General features: G+C 38.4%; 2 protein-coding genes across 9 annotated transcripts; one reads left to right on the top strand and one right to left on the bottom strand.

Annotated features, from left to right (window-relative positions):
- Nucleotides 1–141: 141 nt before the first annotated feature.
- Nucleotides 142–9,167, bottom strand: klc3 (kinesin light chain 3). 8 transcript variants are annotated; one of them, XM_084126711.1, is made up of 14 exons: nucleotides 9,099–9,167; nucleotides 7,502–7,517; nucleotides 6,278–6,502; nucleotides 5,963–6,193; nucleotides 3,983–4,058; nucleotides 3,475–3,700; nucleotides 3,280–3,367; nucleotides 3,099–3,200; nucleotides 2,638–2,811; nucleotides 2,452–2,551; nucleotides 2,296–2,345; nucleotides 2,083–2,213; nucleotides 1,927–1,993; nucleotides 142–1,406 (listed from the first exon to the last, which is right to left on the bottom strand). In XM_084126711.1, exons 3-14 carry the CDS (start codon nucleotides 6,485–6,487, stop codon nucleotides 1,326–1,328), a joined length of 1,536 nt encoding a protein of 511 aa, XP_083982837.1. In that variant the 5' UTR covers nucleotides 6,488–6,502; nucleotides 7,502–7,517; nucleotides 9,099–9,167; the 3' UTR covers nucleotides 142–1,325. The 8 variants fall into 8 exon arrangements, with proteins under 8 accessions (XP_083982837.1, XP_083982836.1, XP_083982833.1 ...); XM_084126710.1 differs by having other exon boundaries at nucleotides 9,058–9,136; XM_084126707.1 differs by having other exon boundaries at nucleotides 7,502–7,563; nucleotides 8,915–9,133.
- Nucleotides 9,168–10,735: 1,568 nt separating this feature from the next.
- Nucleotides 10,736–18,545, top strand: ckmb (creatine kinase, muscle b). Its single transcript, XM_084126497.1, has 9 exons — nucleotides 10,736–10,923; nucleotides 11,537–11,689; nucleotides 15,197–15,491; nucleotides 16,655–16,864; nucleotides 16,985–17,139; nucleotides 17,210–17,342; nucleotides 17,426–17,721; nucleotides 17,806–17,995; nucleotides 18,084–18,545. The coding sequence occupies exons 4-9, from the start codon at nucleotides 16,675–16,677 to the stop codon at nucleotides 18,260–18,262; spliced, it is 1,143 nt and encodes a 380-aa protein (XP_083982623.1). The 5' UTR covers nucleotides 10,736–10,923; nucleotides 11,537–11,689; nucleotides 15,197–15,491; nucleotides 16,655–16,674; the 3' UTR covers nucleotides 18,263–18,545.
- Nucleotides 18,546–18,722: the final 177 nt, after the last annotated feature.

Genomic DNA, 18,722 nt, shown 5'->3' with positions numbered 1-18,722 from the left:
ACATCTGGAAGAGAGGCATACTTTTTTGTGCGTACGTTTGTTCCCTGAATCACATGTACACACGTTTGAGAAATGAGGCCCCAGCTATTGATTCGGGCCATATCAGCTGTCATTCACCTATTTATCAGACAGTACACATTTTGATTAAGACAGAGGTAGAACAATTTTATTTGGTTCATCAGCAACATTGTGTACATAAATATACTCTCTAAGCTCATATGTAACATTCAACCATGTAGCATGTACAACTGTTTAGATTATGTAACAACTCATTGAATTATAGGTCCGAATGCCTTTACCTCTCAATAACAACTTCCACTAAACTAGATTCAAGTTATATACTGTAAATTACTCTTGTACCCTGAAGTTCTGCTCTTATAAAATCCTTCCTATAGTGATGATTGCTAAAACTAAAACAATAGTACAGCATATATCGACAATATGTGCTTGAAATTGAAAAATAAAAAGTCCCTTATTTTATAGGCACAAGTAAGTACCACAATTTTTTTACATTACCTCAGCAATGCATTTCATTTATCTTGGAATGTAACATGTAGCTTTAATTAGGAATTTTAAGTGCATTTAGGTCCGATTTTTAAGATTTATGTGCAATTGAAATTGTTCAATTCCAATACTATAATTTTACTGCATGATGGTGTGAGAACGTGGAATGTATTTCACATAATACTACACTAAATAAATAAATAAATAAACAGTAAGGTGCTGTCACATTAGCAAAATTTTGGAGAAATTTCATGGGCAAAAATGAATGAAGCACAGCTCACACAGAAGTTCCTTTCAAACCAGGCAGAAAGTTGGTCAATGTGACAAAATTGCACATCCAACTTGAGGAAAATTTGCATGGGGAACTTTTTCGCTCTCGCACAAAACTCCCAATCATGTGGATTCCTACTGAAAAGACTATTTCGCCTGCACAATTTTGCCAAGCAACAAAAAAACTGCATCCTGCTGAAGGTTGTGGTAAAATTATAGTAATTGTAGGAATGATTATGTATTAATATTGGATAGTATTATTAGGAAAACCTCAATCTGGTCTTAGCTTTGGAATGCAATAAGTTAAAAATTCACTGTGACTTTTTATAATGCAACTGACTTTAAAAAACAACAACACAGAGATCAAACTGATTTCAACAAAGTAAAAAAAAGCTGCTTTTTGTAAAGCCAAAGTGTGCTTCCTTTTCCCAGGAGCACTTTGACAGACTGCATTCATTGTCACATACTATTATCAAATGCGATCTCTGCAGTGATTACAGACCATTCAGATGTTGACATCTCTTCAAGGTGTCCTGATGTGTGGCTGAAGGTTAGCTGTGTCCACCCAGAGACGAGCGGCGGGCTAAACTCTGCGTGCTGGAACTCAGACCCCGTGTGTCTGTCAGCCTCTTCTGAAAAGACAAAACTAGGCTTTAATCATCTGTTAATCAATCTCGATCTAATTCCTGTGAAATGATACCCTTCCATTCATCAATCAAAACTTTGTGGTCAAAGAAAATACTTTCATTCAGCAAGGACATAGTATATTGATCAAAAGTGACAGTAAAGACATTTACAAAAGATTTCTATGAATAAATGCTGTTCTTTTGCACTTTCTATTCATCAAAGAACCCTGAAAAATAAATAAATGTTTTTGGAGCACCAAATCAACATTTTGAATGATTTCTGAAGGATCATGTGACACTGAAGACTGGAGTAATGATTAAAATGATTACAATTTTTTTTTAAATGTATTAGCGCACCTCTCCTAAACAAGATTTGAGGTATCATGTCCAAAGCACAACCGGTGGGAAAACAGTTGAACATTTATGGTTAGGGGTCTGTTCAAATCCCAAACCAAAAGTATGAGGATTATATGTGAAATATTTGTAAATACTTGAGAAAATTTGAAAGCAAAGACTCAGCACTTACCATAGCAGCCTCTTGATTCTCTTTAAGACCCACATTAAGCACATTGAGAGAATTGGCTCTCTTCATCCTTTTTAAAAATAGAGTAGTAGTTAAAAAATTCTGCTCTGTTCTACATAAAAAGTGATGAGAACTGAACAAAAAGCAGAATATCCTTACCCAGCAGCTCGAGGGGTCGTTTCTTGTGTCCCGACTCCTTTCAGCTTCCGAACAAGTTTTTCGCTGCTTCGTCTTATGGATTCCCGGAGCTTGGTAAATGATCCGCTGCGCTTTAGACTTCCTAGACCATCCTACAGTACACACACACAGAGGAAAATGTCAAAGAAAAGGCTATTTCTCCTTATAAAACATATATTTGGATTGGAAACATACCTGTCTAGAGCATCCCTCCTCTGTATGTATCCAAACAGGTCGTTCGTCCCCTTTATAGAGGTGAAAATATTAATTTACTATTGGACAGGTATGTTTAATAGGCCAAACTACAGTGCATAGATAATTCTCTGGAGGCAGATGTAAAATGTATTTTACCTTCCACTGAACCGAACTCCTTCTCATGAGCACGAGTCAGAATCTCTTTATAAAGAGCTTCAGCTTGCCTGTATTTACCCTGCTTGAGGTAGCAGGAGGCCTGAGGAGCACATGAAACGGTATGTTATATAACACGCATTATATAATACTGCTATTGTTATTAAATAACTCATTTCCAATCCTCACCAGGTTGTTCTTCGTCTTGGCCACATTGGCATCGTCAGGACCCAGCTGGCTCTGGTAAATGTGCAGGGCACGTTCATAGTATTGCTCCACCTCCTGGTATTTGCCCTGATTCTGGCATAGGAGGGCTAAGTTATTCAGCTGCTTGGCTACATCGGGGTGATCCATCCCAAGCACCTGTCAACAGACAAATATAGACAAGATATTTAGACTAGACCAGTGGTTCTCAACCTTTCTGACTCCAAGGCCCCCCAATGTCCACAACAATATTTAAAGGCCCCATGACTTTTCCAGTTGTTCTTGATTTACTGGATAAAGGATATTTTCAAGATAGGAATCCTGGTTCTTCAAAGACAAAAAAATGAATTTCAAAAAGAAATCTTACTGTCCCTTAACTTTTGAACGGTAGTGTAAGTGGATATGATCTGACAGGTGGGATTACCATTCTTCTATTATGTCAGTACCTTTTCTCTGATCTCCAGAGCTCTTTTACACAGCGGCTCCGCCTCTTTGTACTTCCCCCTTTTTCCATACAACACGGCCAGATTATTCAGAGTAGCTGCCACCTACAAACACAAACACATAAATTCAAGGAAAGGGATATAAGAATTTTCTGACTTCCTAAAGAAATCAAACAGTACATACTGCTGGATGGTCCATGCCTAACGTCTTCTCACGGATGGCCAATGCATCATTCAGGAGATTGGCAGCTTCCTTGTATTTGTTCTGATCCCTTTAAAGCAACATATTAATAATAATTATTTAATAATAATAATCATTTAAACACAACTTAATATTGATTCTGTAAATTATAATTATTTGATGTTCCAAATAACTGACCTGTACACTAAAGCCAGGATATTGAGCATGGTAGCAACATCTGGGTGGCTGTGGCCCGAGGATTTCTCCAGGTCCTCCAGAGCTTGCTTGCAGAGTGGCACGGCCACCTCGTAGCGGCCCTGAGAGGCGTACTGGATCACCAGGTTGTGGAGCGTTCGCAGTCGGGCAGGGATCTCATATCCTCCCTGCTGGGCAGCGGCGGCGGCACTACTGTGTGGCCGAGACACTGCAAATACAAGAGCTGCGCTGAGACACACGTGCACATGCTCCAATAGATAGATCATGAGTTCAAATCCATCTTGTGACATTTCTTAATTTCCTCTACCCTTATTGAAAACAATCTTTCAGATATTTAAATTTAATGTGAGGTTCTACTAAACTGTCCTAACTGTGCTTGAAATCAAACACCACACTAAACCTCGCTTACTCTAACCTAACAGCTGACATGGCAAAAACTCTGTAAACAAATGTGTAAAGGAACAGCTGTGGTCTGTGAGGGATGATGTACTGTGTGATTGCTCCTCTTCTTCAGTAGGAAAGAGATCATCAAGGGATTCCTTCCCTGAAGAAGCATCTTTATCCTCCTGTAACAAACAAACATGAACATGTCATGATATATTTCGGAAAGCCTTTAGACCAGTGGTTCTCAACCATGGTGTCAGGGCCCACAAGGGGGCTTCAGCACACTTTCAAATAATAAATGATCATTAAAATGTTAAAATCATCAAATTCTAATTGAAATTAAAATACTAAAAAACTAACAAAGCAAGATGTAATATACGTTCATATTTCTTTTTCTTATTTGTTCTTATTGAAGAACATGCAGTTCTTAAAATTTCCAGGTCTAGAAATCACACTTATAAAGTTATAAAATACTTACAAAAAATATTAATACAACTTTTTTTTAATTTTAACCATTTAAGTCATCTTGAGGCACCTAGTTGAGATACTGGATTATAAAACTTGATTTTAATCTATTGATTGAGCCATCAAATGTATATCTTGTGCTTATTATTCTGGTAAAAAATAAACATTTTATTTAGACAAGATATTTAAAGGTATATAAATAAATGCTGTTATGTACACTAGATTTTCAAAAGTTGAAAAATGCAATCATATTTCTTTTTTCTTATTGAAGAACATACAGTTCTTAAAATCACCAAAAGAATCATGGCTAATCAATTTAATATATCAATACTCCTCAGTTTTTGTTAACAAAAAAGTAGCTGTCATAATTACAGTAGAAATGCAGAAACAGTCTTTGCCTATATGGAGGTCTTCGTCAAAAAGTTGCGTATTTCTTTAACTTTGGGTACTTTTATGTCCCAGGGGTTGATTTTTACTAAAACTAATAGATTTCAACTTTTTCTTTTTGTTATAGCAAGGCCAAACTGACTTGTAAGCAATGCTTTGTCATACCATGCATTTATTTTTTGCTACTTTTCAAATGCCTTTTTATATGGATATTATTTGTTTTATATGATATATAACGATATATAAAATATGAAAATCCCTCATAAACATATGAATTACATTACATGTTTAAAACTATGATAATCCCCCAAAAAAGTGAATATAACTATACATATAAATATAATTTATATCACTTACGACTGTCCCACTGCTGTGTGCTGGTTAATTCCCAACATAAATTAAAAAAATATACTTAAGATGAAATACGAGATGTAATGTGTGAAAAAAATTAAGAAAAATAAAGATAAATATTACTTGTGAGCAGAATATTGTTATTATCATTACCAATCAATCTGTAATTGTCAAATTATTCAAGAAGTGTGAATTTGAGATGCATAAAATACTTAGCAAGACAAAGGAGTCTGCCATTTTATTAAAGGCACACTATGCAGTTTCTGTTTTTCTCAAACAGCGACCCCTAGAGTCGCTGTGGAGTACTTGTATTTAACGTTACTGTCGTAGATACCACTCACGCAGAGCCGTCGTTTTCTTTTCCTTGACTCTTCCGACCGCGCTTTCTTCATTTTCTTCGTCGACTCTGCCATGATTCACGTCTGAAATGCATGCTAGTGTCTTCCATAGAGGCTGCTTCATATGTTGTTGATGTATGTGACGTTGTGCTGTAAAGCAAGACGTGATTCTCGCGAGATTTGATGACCTCTCAAACCTGCATTGCTGGTTTTGTCAGCGGCGTCCCCCCCCCGCTTTGCTATCGGGATGATTCGCCTTAGTATGAGTTCGTTTACCATCGAAATGATTTCGAAGCTGTTATATTAAGGTACAAATCTTGCATAGTGTGCCTTTAATATTTAAAAAAGTAATTTCCACCACAGAATGCTATTAAATACAACTTGAGATGTGGTGTAAATGACACTGTGGTGGGAAATGTTTTATTAACGTTTGTTTAATTATTATCAGGAAACATGATTGAGCACACAACAAGAGAACCACAAAGCTAGTCTAGAACAAAGAACCTAATATTAACTGTATGAATGTTTTGAAGATGAACCCTTACCAGTGGCGGCTCTTCGTGGTCATACTTGCGGATGCTGCTCATGAACTGCAGGTGTCTGTTCTGCTCCTCTAAAGTAACCACTTCCTGTTCCCGCTCCTGTAGCTGCAGCTGGGCCCGGGCCAGCTCATCCCTCAGCCACTGGTTCTCCTGGCACAACCTCCGCACCTGAGCACGCAACTTCTGCTTCTCTGCCTCCAAGGAGCCCAGGTGTGCTGACAGCGCCATCATCACCTGGATGAGCGGCAAACAGACAGCTAAGGGTGAGTGGAAATGCTCTTAGCGTGACAGATGAATGAAGATGACTGCGTCGCTCACTTGCGCCTCTCCTAAGCCCAGCTCAATCCTCTCCAGAGACTCTAAAATGATGCTGGTCTTCTCCTGCTCCAGGCTGCCGCTCTCGCTGGACTTCTGGCTCTGGAGCGTGTCCTGCAGGCTGTCCAGCAGCGTGCGGTTCTCTCCACGCAAAGCTTCCAGCCCTGCGATGACCTGCTGGGTGCTGCATATGATTTCCTCCCCTGACAACATGTCTGACCTCAGTACCTGGAGAGGAAAATATGTATTTGGTATTAATGTGCATTTACTGTGAAAATTGAGCATGATTCTAAGGACCTTTTCGTATGCAGAAATGCATTATAACTTTCCTACTAAAATGATGGAAATTATTTAAAGGGGGGAAATTAACAAATAGTTCAAACTTTCTTACATGAGGAGAAGGGTCACATTTACACTGCTGTTCAAAAGATGTTTTTTTAAGAAATTAATACTTTTATTCAGCAAGAATGCATTAAAATACAAACGATTTTTATTTCAAATAAATGCTGTTCTTTTAAACTTTCTATTAATCAAAAAAACATGAAAACATGCATCACAGTTTCCACAAAAATATTAAGCCGTTTTAACACTGATAATAATTAGAAAAGCATATTAGAATGATTTTTGAAGGATCATGTGACACTGAAGACTGGAGTAATGATGCTGAAAATTCAGCTTTGCCGTCACAGGAATAAGTTAGATTTTTAAATATATTCAAATAGAAAACATATTTCACAATATCACTTCTTTTTTTTTACTGTATTTTTGATGACGGTGAGTATGAGAGACTTCCCAACCCTTAACTTATGAAGTATCCAAATGGTGTACATGCAAATGATTAATCTACACAGATCAAAACCCAAAGTGTAGCTACTGTATAGACTGAATTGAGCCAGATTTACTGATTTAAAAAAAATTGTGTGCCCTTTTTTACAACTTCAAGTCAGAAGGTCAAAATAAATACTTTTCTAGTGTATTTCCACACCATATTTTATAGTTCAGCACAAAAAGGCTGCTACACTTACTTCGGCTACATAAATTTACGCAGACATCACTGTTAAAATGTACACTGTAAATAAATAAACACTGCTACGAAATATCACAGGTGATTTGTCAGCCAGAAAATCGTCTGAAAAATGTGTAGACAAACTCTACACAAGCAACTACTAAACAAGCATATGGTAAAATTACATAGATACAACACAGTATAGAATATCAGAAACTGACCTTAATTCACGATCTCCTTAGGCAGCAAAGAAAGAAAAAGCTTCATAATAAAAAGGCATTCTCTGATGGGAAAAGAGTTAAAAGTAACTGCACAAGCAAAACAGCACTGTATGTGTGATATGTTCAGATGGGCAATACACGTTTTTCAGGAAGCACCAAAGAATACAACTAGGCCTATTTTAGTTTTAATGGAATGAGAGCTGAGACCCGTTATAGCCTTAAAAGACTGAAGTGAAGTGTAGTGTAGTGAAGCTTCTTTGCCACCCCAACAAGATGAAAACAAGCAGAAGGGTTACTAGGTAAGAATCAGTTTACATGTAGGAACAAAGATCCCTCTGGGGAGGTAAAGGCCTGAGATAATGTTTACGCCAGCCTGATGAGGTCATCATACACGGGATACATGGTTTTAACGGTAATTAATTGAGAAAATAACAAAACGATGATAAATGATAAATTAGGTTTAAAGGGTGGAGTGGACTAACAGCAAACTTGTTATTTTTTACGTATGTCAACAGCTGTTGCTGTTAAAAAAGCTCTTCAGTTCTGATTTGTTTGAAATGACATTGCATACCCTGATTTAATGATGCAGTTCAACACTTAAATGATTCCCCTCCAAAATATCTGTCATTATTTATTCACCCTCATGTCATTTCAAACTGTGGAACACAAAAAGAGAAATTTTGAACATTGTGCTGGTCGCTCTTTCTCATGCAATTATTATTGCAAGGTTTCTAGACTCCAAAAGGATGAAAGACCATCATAAGTGTCGTAATGTTTGTTCATATGACTAGTGTGCTATATTGCAAGTCATCTAATTCAGACAAAATTTCAGTCTGTTTGTTATAAAAGCTATTGTATGGCTTCAGGGGACAGGTTAGAGGTTGACAAACCCCATCATTGTTTACTTTCAGTGTAGTGTAAAGAACGGCTAAATTATCATGGAAGAAAGAACATCATACCAGTTTGGATTGACATGAGGTTGGGCAAATAATGACAAAAATGTAATCTATTGGATTTGACTTTTGAATACTACAGTATTACTAAGTATATTTAAATAGCCTATATACATTTTTAAATTATATATAAGATATATATGTAGCCTAGTATATATAAACCTAAAATGAATTAACTGAAAGAATATCTCCTTATAATAAACACGCTATAATACGATGGGTAGACCCCTTTAAAAGTGATTTTTAGTGATGATAATTGCAGTCGACTTAATAAACTAGCCGACTTTTACCAGACTAGCAGTAGTATCGAAGGTTAATTCAGGAAAACAAACACTGAAAATGAAACGAGAGTGTAACAGTCTATTAAACCGCACAGTAGAGTAAAGCTGTTTATTTTCCCAGCTCATTAAAAGAGACTATCGGTCAGTGAGCGTCAAGTCAACAGCTGATATTTATTTACCTGCAGTAACTCGGACAAGTGTCCGCGACGCGTCCTAACTTTACAGCCAGACAATTCCGACTAAAATATTCCACATCACATCTTTATTTCCTCGATGCTGTGGCGATAAATGAGTACAGCCTCCGTCGCGGTCATTCATTTACCTGTTGTTGCGTCGCAGACAGGCTGAATTAACAGCGCTTACCTGATCCGTCAGTTCACACCATGTACGGCGGCTGCGCGTGACCACACAGAGCGAGGCCACCTATCTGTGACACTCTGAACTTGCGTCTGACTGAGCAGCAGCATCATATTTTATTTAAATCTCGTTCTATTATATTTTTGTTATCAGTAATATAGCCTATTCATATTTTGTGTTACATTTCGTTTTTTGTTGTTGTTGTTGTTGTTGTACTGTGTACTGTGAACCACATCTGCCAGTTTTTATTACTGTAAATTTAACGAGGCAGTGTATGTAAATATTTCAGTTATGATTCCAAAGCCTCACATTGCAAGTAATGTTTAATTAGATCGATTTGATTGTTTTGTTAATGACAACATTAGTGAGGCAGCCCACTGGTGAAAATAACTAAATATAAAAACTAAACAAAAACTATAGGTAGGCCTATATAATAATGATAAATATTGATGATGGCAAGCCGTCGAGGTAGAGTTGCTTTTTCCCTCAATGCTTGGCAACAAAAACATAAAACAATGCTTACAAAGTAAATGCCTGTGTTGTTACATCACACAGTCACAAATCAGTCTAAACAAACTGGACATGCATAGGGAGGAGCCACATTGGCAAAGTTTCAATAAAGCCGCTTAGGGTGAGTTGGGGTAAGAGGGTGGGGGTGTTGTCTGGGTGTGTAAAATAAGCAGCATTAGCCTCGGACCCATCAGACGGGCTTAACTTAATGATAGGAACCGTACAGATCAGGATGCATATTGGAAACGAGTTAAGTTTAACATACAAACTTATCAAAATAAGACTGTGCAGAGTTGAGAGTGAGGAAAGGGAGGGATCAACTCATTCAGAATGCAAAAGACAAAGAAAAAAGGCTGATACTAGCAGCACTTTGCTGCATGGAAAGAGTAAAACCACAGCGATTTAGGAAGAAAAATGAGTCGAGGGATGTAAAGAGGAAGGAGTGTGATGCCGATGGAGCAACTGTGGGCAGATATATGAGACTGGAGTGATTAATGGTTCAGCTGCTAGAGGAGCTGGGGGCAAATCTACTCCCAATAAGGGCAGCTAGGTTGGGCCAGTGCAGTGTAATGTTCTCCAACGGGGAAAGAGCTAATCTATATCTCTAAATGTGATGAGGCCAAAGTCAATAGAACCACTAAAACCCATTTTTATCTCTCCGCTCACTCTGTTGTGTCAGCTCAACCACACTTTTATGTGGCATGACTTAATTATGTGAGGACACTAGACAGTGTCTGAAATTGTCAGTAAAATGCAAATTCAAAAAATATAACAAATTCAGCAATGCCTTTCCAAATATTATTCCCCAACAACATGAACAAACAATTACAATTCTATTACTATAAAAAATATATAATTTAAATAGATAACAGATAATTCTGATGTCATTTAGTTTCAAAGTGGCTCATAAATGGCACATTATTGGGGGGAAAACTGGCTTTTTGCTGTAAAAACAGCTTTATACAACATAGAATATTATTTTTATATTCACATGTATGTGTAATAATATATAAAATGATTAATAATAACGTATAATATTAGTGTCAGGATATACACAGGCACAGGAAAGAGAGAGGTAGAACTTGAGAACACAATGGTAAGTTTATTTATAAAGGCATCAGGATCACGGCAATGCAGGTGAGGAGTGACTTGATGGTAGAACAGAGGACTGAAAGACCGAATGATACAGTAACTGTGGTTTTCTTAGGCAGGAGATAATTTGCACACACAAGGGAGCAGACGAGACAAGGATCACAGAGAGGAATACAAGTAGACCACTTGGAGATTGTGGAACCACAGATATGTTTCACAAGGTATCAAGGTAAGTGATAGTCTGTTTCTCTAGTCGAGGCCAGACAGAAACTGTGTGTGTGTGCTTTATAGTGGGTTTGATTGGCAAACTGATGAGGGACAGGTGCAGGTGATTAGCATTTGGAAATGTGCAGGGGAAATGTGACAGGAAAAACGTAGCATTTATATTATATTATTATATATTAATAAAATATATTAATAATAATATACAATATAATATATTCACAGTTTTTGTAGGCTACTGCTCAACTGCAAGACACCTCCTCATAAAAGAGTAAAACAGGGATGCAAAGAAAATGCATAAACAATTTTAGAAAAAAAATCTACATATAAATAAATATAATAGATTTTTTTATAATTCTTTATAATAAATTCAAATATAATGATAATGAATACAGATATACAAATTGGCTAATATTGCAATGAAAAATTAACATTTAAAAATGTATAACATTTATTTTGCAATAAAAATATCAATTAATGTGACTAATAGTACAGTTTCTTTTAATTTTACCAATAGTCAGTCATGAGGACACAAATTGTGCAGATGTTTCCTAAGAATGAGGCGCTATGTATTTGTTTTAGAATGAGATGTTTCCATTGAATTAAGCTTTTGTCAACAGGTTATGGAGAGCAGTGCTAAGCACAGAGAATGCAATGAAGATGTCTGCGTGAAGCCCCTCCACACCTCAGGTGATTCTGCTGTTATAGCTGTGCTTTCAAGGAGGAGTTCTGTAACAGCTCATGTACAGGTACAAGTCGATGGGTATCTGTGGGTAAGTTTATGGATTGATTGTATAGATGTGGGAGATGTAATGCTATGCAGAGTCAAAGTATCAGTACATGAATCAAATGCTCAATGACCTTTTCACTGACAGTAAAAGTAAAGCGAGAACATATCTGGCACATTAGCGCTAAACCATGTGACTCAATGCTATCCAGCAATGTTTATTTTCAAAAAGAGTTACAGACCCGTACTGCTGTACTAGAAAAACATAACACATGCGGGACATCAAAAATGCATTTCACATGTATAAATACATTTTGTTTATGGTCACTCTAAATTCTGGGGGCAGAGGTCAATGGATAGGCAGAGGGAGGGACGGACAAACGGAGGGACTCATAACTGAGTCAGTGCAATTCAATCTGGCGAGATGGCATGGGGAAAGAGACAACCTTGCAACCTAGCACTAAACTTAGTGCCTGTAAGCCAGTTGACCAACTCTGATTTCAACGGAAGAGCGGCGGATGTGCATGAAGGTGCACAAAAAACTCTCAAAACTATGAGCTACACTGACAGTAAAAGCAAAACATATCTGGCACCTTTGTGCTAAACCATGTGACCACTGCTGCACTAGAAAAACACACCACATGTGGAGCATCATAGTTGCATCTTATGTGCATAAATGCATTTTGATAACGATTGATTACGATTACATTGAGATCAGGTTTATCTGACCCCCAAGGTCAGATAAACATAAATTAAGCTACTTTGGGTCAAAATTGAGTTTGTAGTTATTGATACTTGAACTTTTATGATAAACCTATTTCCTGTAATTAAAGAAAAAATTTGTTTAATCCTTTTTTATTTCAATAAAGTGGGTAACAGGGTTGAATGGTTGAGATTGCCGAATGCCCTCAACACTACAGACTGTGTAAAAATTTATAAAATGTTATGAGATTATTTACTTGTCTTCCCACCATGCGTTAGAAGGGATCCAAATGGGGAAAATCATGTTTTAACAGGGTAGAAAACAGCTAAATATTATGCTTTTGGTCATTAAAATGAGTTAATCATTAAAAATGTTTTCTGACAATTAATTCACTATAATGTTAATGAATTATATCAAAATGATGAGATTGTTGCATGATTTTGATTGTTGGATACAATCAAGAAAGTCAAGCCATGAGAGGCAAGACGGGCCAAAATCACCATTTTACAGTACAGACGTGTTTAAAACTTGCTTGCTTAATTTGATGTTAGCTAAAAAAAAAAAAGTCATGGGACACAATTTTTTAGCCTGTTTGTAGAAAGTGAAATATATAAAGGTCTTATTTGCATCAGTCCAGCACCTTGGTCATGGGGTCATGGGACACACGTCCCACCTCTGCTACTTATGTAAGATCAATTGGAATAAAACTTGCTGTCTGTTAATACCAGACTGTAGCTCAATTACGTCTCTCATTACATCTGCCTGGGCCCCAAGCTGCTGTCTGCTAATTCAAATGTTGGGTTGGGCTGGGTTAAGCTGTTAACTTTTCAACCCTGAAGTGGAGACCAAACAGAATTTGAATATGTATTTCACATGTAATTGTGTTTGAAAGCATGTGCATCGTACAATTCTGAAATACAACTGCTATGAAATGGCAAGAGACCATCATGCACATCATATTCGGCTAAATATATCTCACGGTAATCAGCTGACTGAGTTATATAACAATGTGCAAACATGTATTGACAAGTGCAACAAGCTAAAGTAAAATTTGCAAGGCATTTATTATCAGTGAGGTTCATTATCTTTTATGGTAATGAACAGTTGTTTTCAGAACAATTTCTAATTAAGACTAAAGTTTACCAAGCTTGTTAAGTGTGGCTATGTTTTTGACACAGACCTTTCAGAGGTCGTGCCCTACGCATGGGGTCAAAAGAAGGTACCTTTATAACCCTTATGCATACCTTCAGTCCAAAAAGCTGTGGAGAACCCTAGGCCTAATGTTTAGAAGGTCCTCAACGTCAAATCACTCTTGTACCCTTCTAGAAATGTTGCAAGCATTTCCCTAGAAGTTTGCAACCAAGATGCAGTTTTACAGTGCATGTAGATTTTAGAGCGACCCCGACCCCCTATAATTTCCTAAAAGACATATGCGTATGCTGTTATGAGATAAGGGGGTTTTCTCTGTTCATGGGGACCCCCACACACCCTGTTATGCCCACTCTCTCATGACAGGTGGTAACGCTGTTCTGCGACTGTCCTCTCTCTCTGCTAGGCATATGGTGTTGGATGCACGGCTGCTAATTTTGGAGCAGACTGTGAGCTTTTCCTTTCCCCTTTTAACCCTTCACTTCTCCACCAAATATAGCAGACAAAACTCAATGCTTTTTTAAATTGCAAAGATTTGGTCTTTTGACGTAACATTTTGATCTTATTTTCATATTAAGTAATCCTGAGGTGAAAACAAGAAGTTTAGATCATATCGGTGTCTAGATGCAAATAAGATCTGGCAGAAAAGCAAGAAGGGGATAATGGTTAAACTAATTTTGTCACATTGGGAACATAGCAGGGGTGCAACTGTGAAACTGGACACTGGGTATTAATAGCGTAGGGGGGATGGTTGAGTTTTGTCCTCTTCTATCTACACATTTTCACAAACCTGTCTCTTCACTTATGTTATAGAGGTTTTTTTTTTTTTTCCTCCACAGGGTTCCTAAACTTTCTGCCCATCTGTCATATGCTCAGTCATGTGCCCTTAAAGCATTTACCAGGGTGGGAACCACTAATGAACCAATGGATGCACACTGGAGTTTTACTTACACAAACTCCAGAGTGTTTTCTGGTTTGTTCCAACAACTTCAGGCTGTGGATGTGTCTGTATGCAGCTGCCTTCTGACTTCACTGCAATGGAGTAGAAGTAGTTTTATTTTAATAGTGTCTTTCCCAGTCACTTTACAATAAGAATATTTACATATAGTACATAACAACTTAGGGCAATAATAGCAATATAGACAATATTGAGAAAAAGATAACTTAGAGAGTTTTTACAAAAAGTTGTCTACACATATTCTATTGAGACTAGTCAATAAGTCTTTTATGCCATAATCACAGTTTGTATATTGCATGCAAAGGTTTTAAGCAGTAGAGCTCACTAACTGGACACTGAGAACACTAGTGTGTACAGTACAGACTGTCTTCACCTCAAGGGACACATGATGCCTTCTCTTACGTTCTCTAAGTATATATTACAAGACATGGATGAATACAGGGCCAACTACTATTTTAATGAGAACAATCATTTATGTTGACTTTTTCATAAGTAAACAGTATTTTATAAAAGTGCAAATACCATATAAGGCTATTTTAACTCGTACATTCACAGCAACGATGAATATTATGATTCATTTAGTGGGTTTTGTTAACATTTTTGTCCTTTTTCACAATTTCCTTCAGAAAACGGATTAAGTACGTTAAGTACGTCAGTTTTAGGCCTCAACACAACAGTAAGTTTTAACTAATCCATTATAATTCATAAAAATGAGTAAATAAACCATCTTTGTGCTTCTGCAGTGCCTTCGAGTTTATTTCATAACACGGGGGAACAGGCCACTGTGAGGGGGTGAGGACAGCTGTCTGCCCGTCTCGGGTGTTGTGATGCAGCTTCTTTCCTTTTAGAACCTGAAACCCCTGTCAAGGAGTACAGCTGTCCAATCAGGTTAAAGCCTGCATGAGCTGAGCAGCCAATGGGCAACAAACATTGAAGTATATAAACCAAGGTCTGACATCTTGCAAAGTTGGGCAACCCCTACATTGGCTTGGTGAACAGGATCTGATCCCAAGGACTGTTACCTTTTCTCCCATACAGGTAAACTAAGTTACAGTTCAGAGATTTTACAAGGGTGGGAATAAGGGGAACGTGATTAAACATGATAAACTTCAGAAAAAAGAACACAATAAATTGGGGCTTTCAGTTTGGTTGATCCAAATTTTTCCCCGTTCAAATTATTCAAATCACACTGGTGTTCCTCATGCACTGGATTCTAGATTCTTGTGGAATTACTCTATCGTCATTGTTGGAATGTTAAAAATGTTCATATTTTTTAAGCTGCTTTGCTTTTTGAAGCATAACTAGGTCTGCAGAAAGCTTGTCCTTGCCTGATAAGCTTCAGAGTCATAATGCATTGGAAAGCTATAAGAGAGCAGTCTGGAGTAGATATGCTGTCTGTAGCAGGAATGATCTGTGTGCTTGACACCTGTTGTACTTTAGTGCAAGGTCATGCCATCTGGGGTTCATAGCTAATGCATTTTACTCAAGTCTATTTATAATGCCTCAGACATTTAATTATTTTTGTATGCAACTATATGCAAAATCTGTGAATATGGACAAATAGATCAAGATGATTTATTACTCCTAAACTGTACGTGTTTTTTGATATTTCGAATTAAATTTGTAAATTAAATTTCACAAAAGCTAAATTGATGTGAACATAATACTATATGGGGCCAGTGTAAATGCTCCACCCCCACCAGAAACTAGAGAGTTGAATGCTATCTGCTGTGAGTGATGGGAGTGAGTTTGCCAGCCATGCTAAAAATATCACCTGCTGTCTAATGCATACAAGCATGCAAGCTATGCAACAAACACTCCATGTAGAAATATGAGGTGCTGGTTAGAAAAAGCAACATTTTGTTACTAAGAGATTGAAGTTTACTTCGGGCACGAAATATAGTATACATTAACTGTGTCTGCAACTGCTGGCATTTTATTCTAGAAAAAAGTGTGGCTTATCCTTAACTAAATGCAAATTGGTAGCTGTTCGTAATTCGCAAAATCAATATCAGCGAGCAGGTTCCCCTTCATTCCTGGGTCCAAAGAGTAAGCTACACCATAGAGGACCTTAGTAGGCCTGGGACAATGTTTCTAGTTGTCCACCCTGACAACAGCTCTGTCGGCAAGTGTTGTAGACTTATCCTTGTCTCAAAAGCAAATTGTAGGTGCCAACTTGCCTTACTCTTGTCTTGTGGCAGATCATTGTAAAAGTGCAATCATGGCTAAGAACTGCCACAACGATCACAAGATGAAATTCGCTCTGGATGAGGAGTACCCTGACCTTTCCCTGCACAACAACCACATGGCCAAGGTCCTGACTAAGGACATCTACACCAAACTCAGGGGCAAGTCAACTCCCAGTGGATTCACCCTGGATGACTGCATCCAGACCGGTGTGGACAACCCTGGTAAGCAGAACATGTTTGAACACATTCCCCTATAGCAGCTGATCTCTCAAAGATACCACAAGTGAAGTTTTATTTGTTCTTCAAGATATATAAATCACTTCCTTTTGTTCTCAACTCAAGGCCACCCCTTCATCATGACTGTCGGCTGTGTGGCTGGTGACGAGGAGTCTTACGAAGTCTTCAAGGAGCTGTTCGACCCCATCATTTCTGACCGTCACGGTGGTTACAAGGCCACCGACAAGCACTTGACTGACCTGAACTGGGAGAACCTGAAGGTACTCTAAAGTTCTTTACATGTTCATGGCTGTTTTGCTCTTATCATGGCTGATGTTTACCTGTGCGCAGGGTGGTGATGACCTTGACCCCAACTACGTTCTGAGCAGCCGTGTGCGTACCGGCCGCAGCATCAAGGGATTCACCCTGCCTCCCCACAACAGCCGTGGTGAGCGTAGAACTGTGGAAAAGCTGTCCATTGACGGTGAGTCTCAGTCACGTCATGAACTGACATCTACAAAGCAACATGCCTGCTTTTATTGACGTTCACATTGTTTCCCCTCACAGCTCTGAACAGCCTGGATGGGGAGTTCAAGGGCAAGTACTACCCTCTGAAGGACATGAGTGACAAGGAGCAGGAGCAGCTCATTGCTGACCACTTCCTGTTTGACAAGCCTGTGTCCCCACTGCTGTTGGCTGCCGGCATGGCCCGCGACTGGCCTGACGCAAGAGGTATCTATCACAATGACAACAAGACCTTCCTTGTGTGGGTGAACGAGGAGGATCACCTGCGTGTCATTTCCATGCAGCAGGGCGGCAACATGAAGGAGGTCTTCAAGAGGTTCTGCGTTGGCCTGCAGAAGGTAAATCCCATTATTTACTACCTAATTTTTGGTCATATAATGCAAAGATAAGCAACCAAAGGCCTGACCCCTTGTATATTGCAGATTGAGGATGTCTTCAAGAAGCACAACCACGGTTTCATGTGGAACGAGCATCTTGGTTACGTCCTGACCTGCCCCTCTAACTTGGGTACCGGTCTTCGTGGTGGTGTGCACGTCAAGCTGCCAAAACTCAGCACACATGCCAAATTCGAGGAGATCCTGACCAGACTGCGTCTTCAGAAGCGTGGCACAGGTGGGCTTGAAATCACTGAACATATAAAATGGCAGTGTTGCACTGAGATCATCCATATGAGTGACTCTTTGTACCTCTCTTTATCCAGGTGGTGTGGACACTGCCTCTGTCGGTGGTGTGTTTGACATCTCCAACGCTGACCGTCTGGGCTCCTCAGAGGTGCAGCAGGTGCAGATGGTAGTCGATGGTGTGAAGCTCATGGTTGAAATGGAAAAGAAACTGGAGAAGGGCGAGTCCATCGATGGCATGATCCCTGCCCAGAAGTAAAATGGCAAAAGTGCTTTTCTTTTTTTATTTGTTCTTTCATACGGTCATGCCACCTTGACCTTTTCAAGAAACACTCCACCCCTGCTCCCTTTTTCCTACTTTTTTCCTCCTTCCTTTCTTATCTGTCGTCTTCTTTTTCATGCACTTTTCTTCATCTTCCTGTTCCTCCTGTAACATCCTGGGATCAAACCTCCACATAGCTAGAAAACCCTAGCTATGTTGTATTCACCTGAACTTTTTTTTGGTTGTACAAAGTTAATAAACGGCCCCATGTAACAATCAACCTGTTTTAAGTCTTTACATTCTTTGCATTCTTGGTTTCTACCTCCAGACACAGCTATAAACTTAATGTATATGTATGTACTGTATAACACTTTTGTGGGAATTCATTCAGAATTCTATTAATATATAATTGAAACTTTAAGCACATTTTTATGAATGCAATCAGCTAAGCTGACCC

The sequence above is a fragment of the Abramis brama genome (genome assembly GCF_963993115.1).
Source record: "Abramis brama genome assembly, chromosome: 10".
Classification (NCBI taxonomy): domain Eukaryota; kingdom Metazoa; phylum Chordata; class Actinopteri; order Cypriniformes; family Leuciscidae; genus Abramis; species Abramis brama.
This window is presented reverse-complemented; position numbering and strand designations above follow the sequence as displayed.

What these genes read in the sequence shown, in the direction of transcription:
- klc3 (XM_084126711.1), bottom strand. Translation starts at nt 6,487, where the DNA reads ATGTTGTCAGGGGAGGAAATCATATGCAGCACCCAGCAGGTCATCGCA. An exon ending in CTCTGGAGATCAGAGAAAAG is followed by an intron (nt 2,812 to 3,098) that starts GTACTGACATAA and finishes GTCTGTTGACAG; the next exon opens with GTGCTTGGGATGGATCACCC. An exon ending in GGAGTTCGGTTCAGTGGAAG is followed by an intron (nt 2,346 to 2,451) that starts GTAAAATACATT and finishes ACCTCTATAAAG; the next exon opens with GGGACGAACGACCTGTTTGG.
- ckmb (XM_084126497.1), top strand. Translation starts at nt 16,675, where the DNA reads ATGGCTAAGAACTGCCACAACGATCACAAGATGAAATTCGCTCTGGAT. An exon ending in GGAAAAGCTGTCCATTGACG is followed by an intron (nt 17,343 to 17,425) that starts GTGAGTCTCAGT and finishes TTCCCCTCACAG; the next exon opens with CTCTGAACAGCCTGGATGGG. An exon ending in TCTGCGTTGGCCTGCAGAAG is followed by an intron (nt 17,722 to 17,805) that starts GTAAATCCCATT and finishes TGTATATTGCAG; the next exon opens with ATTGAGGATGTCTTCAAGAA.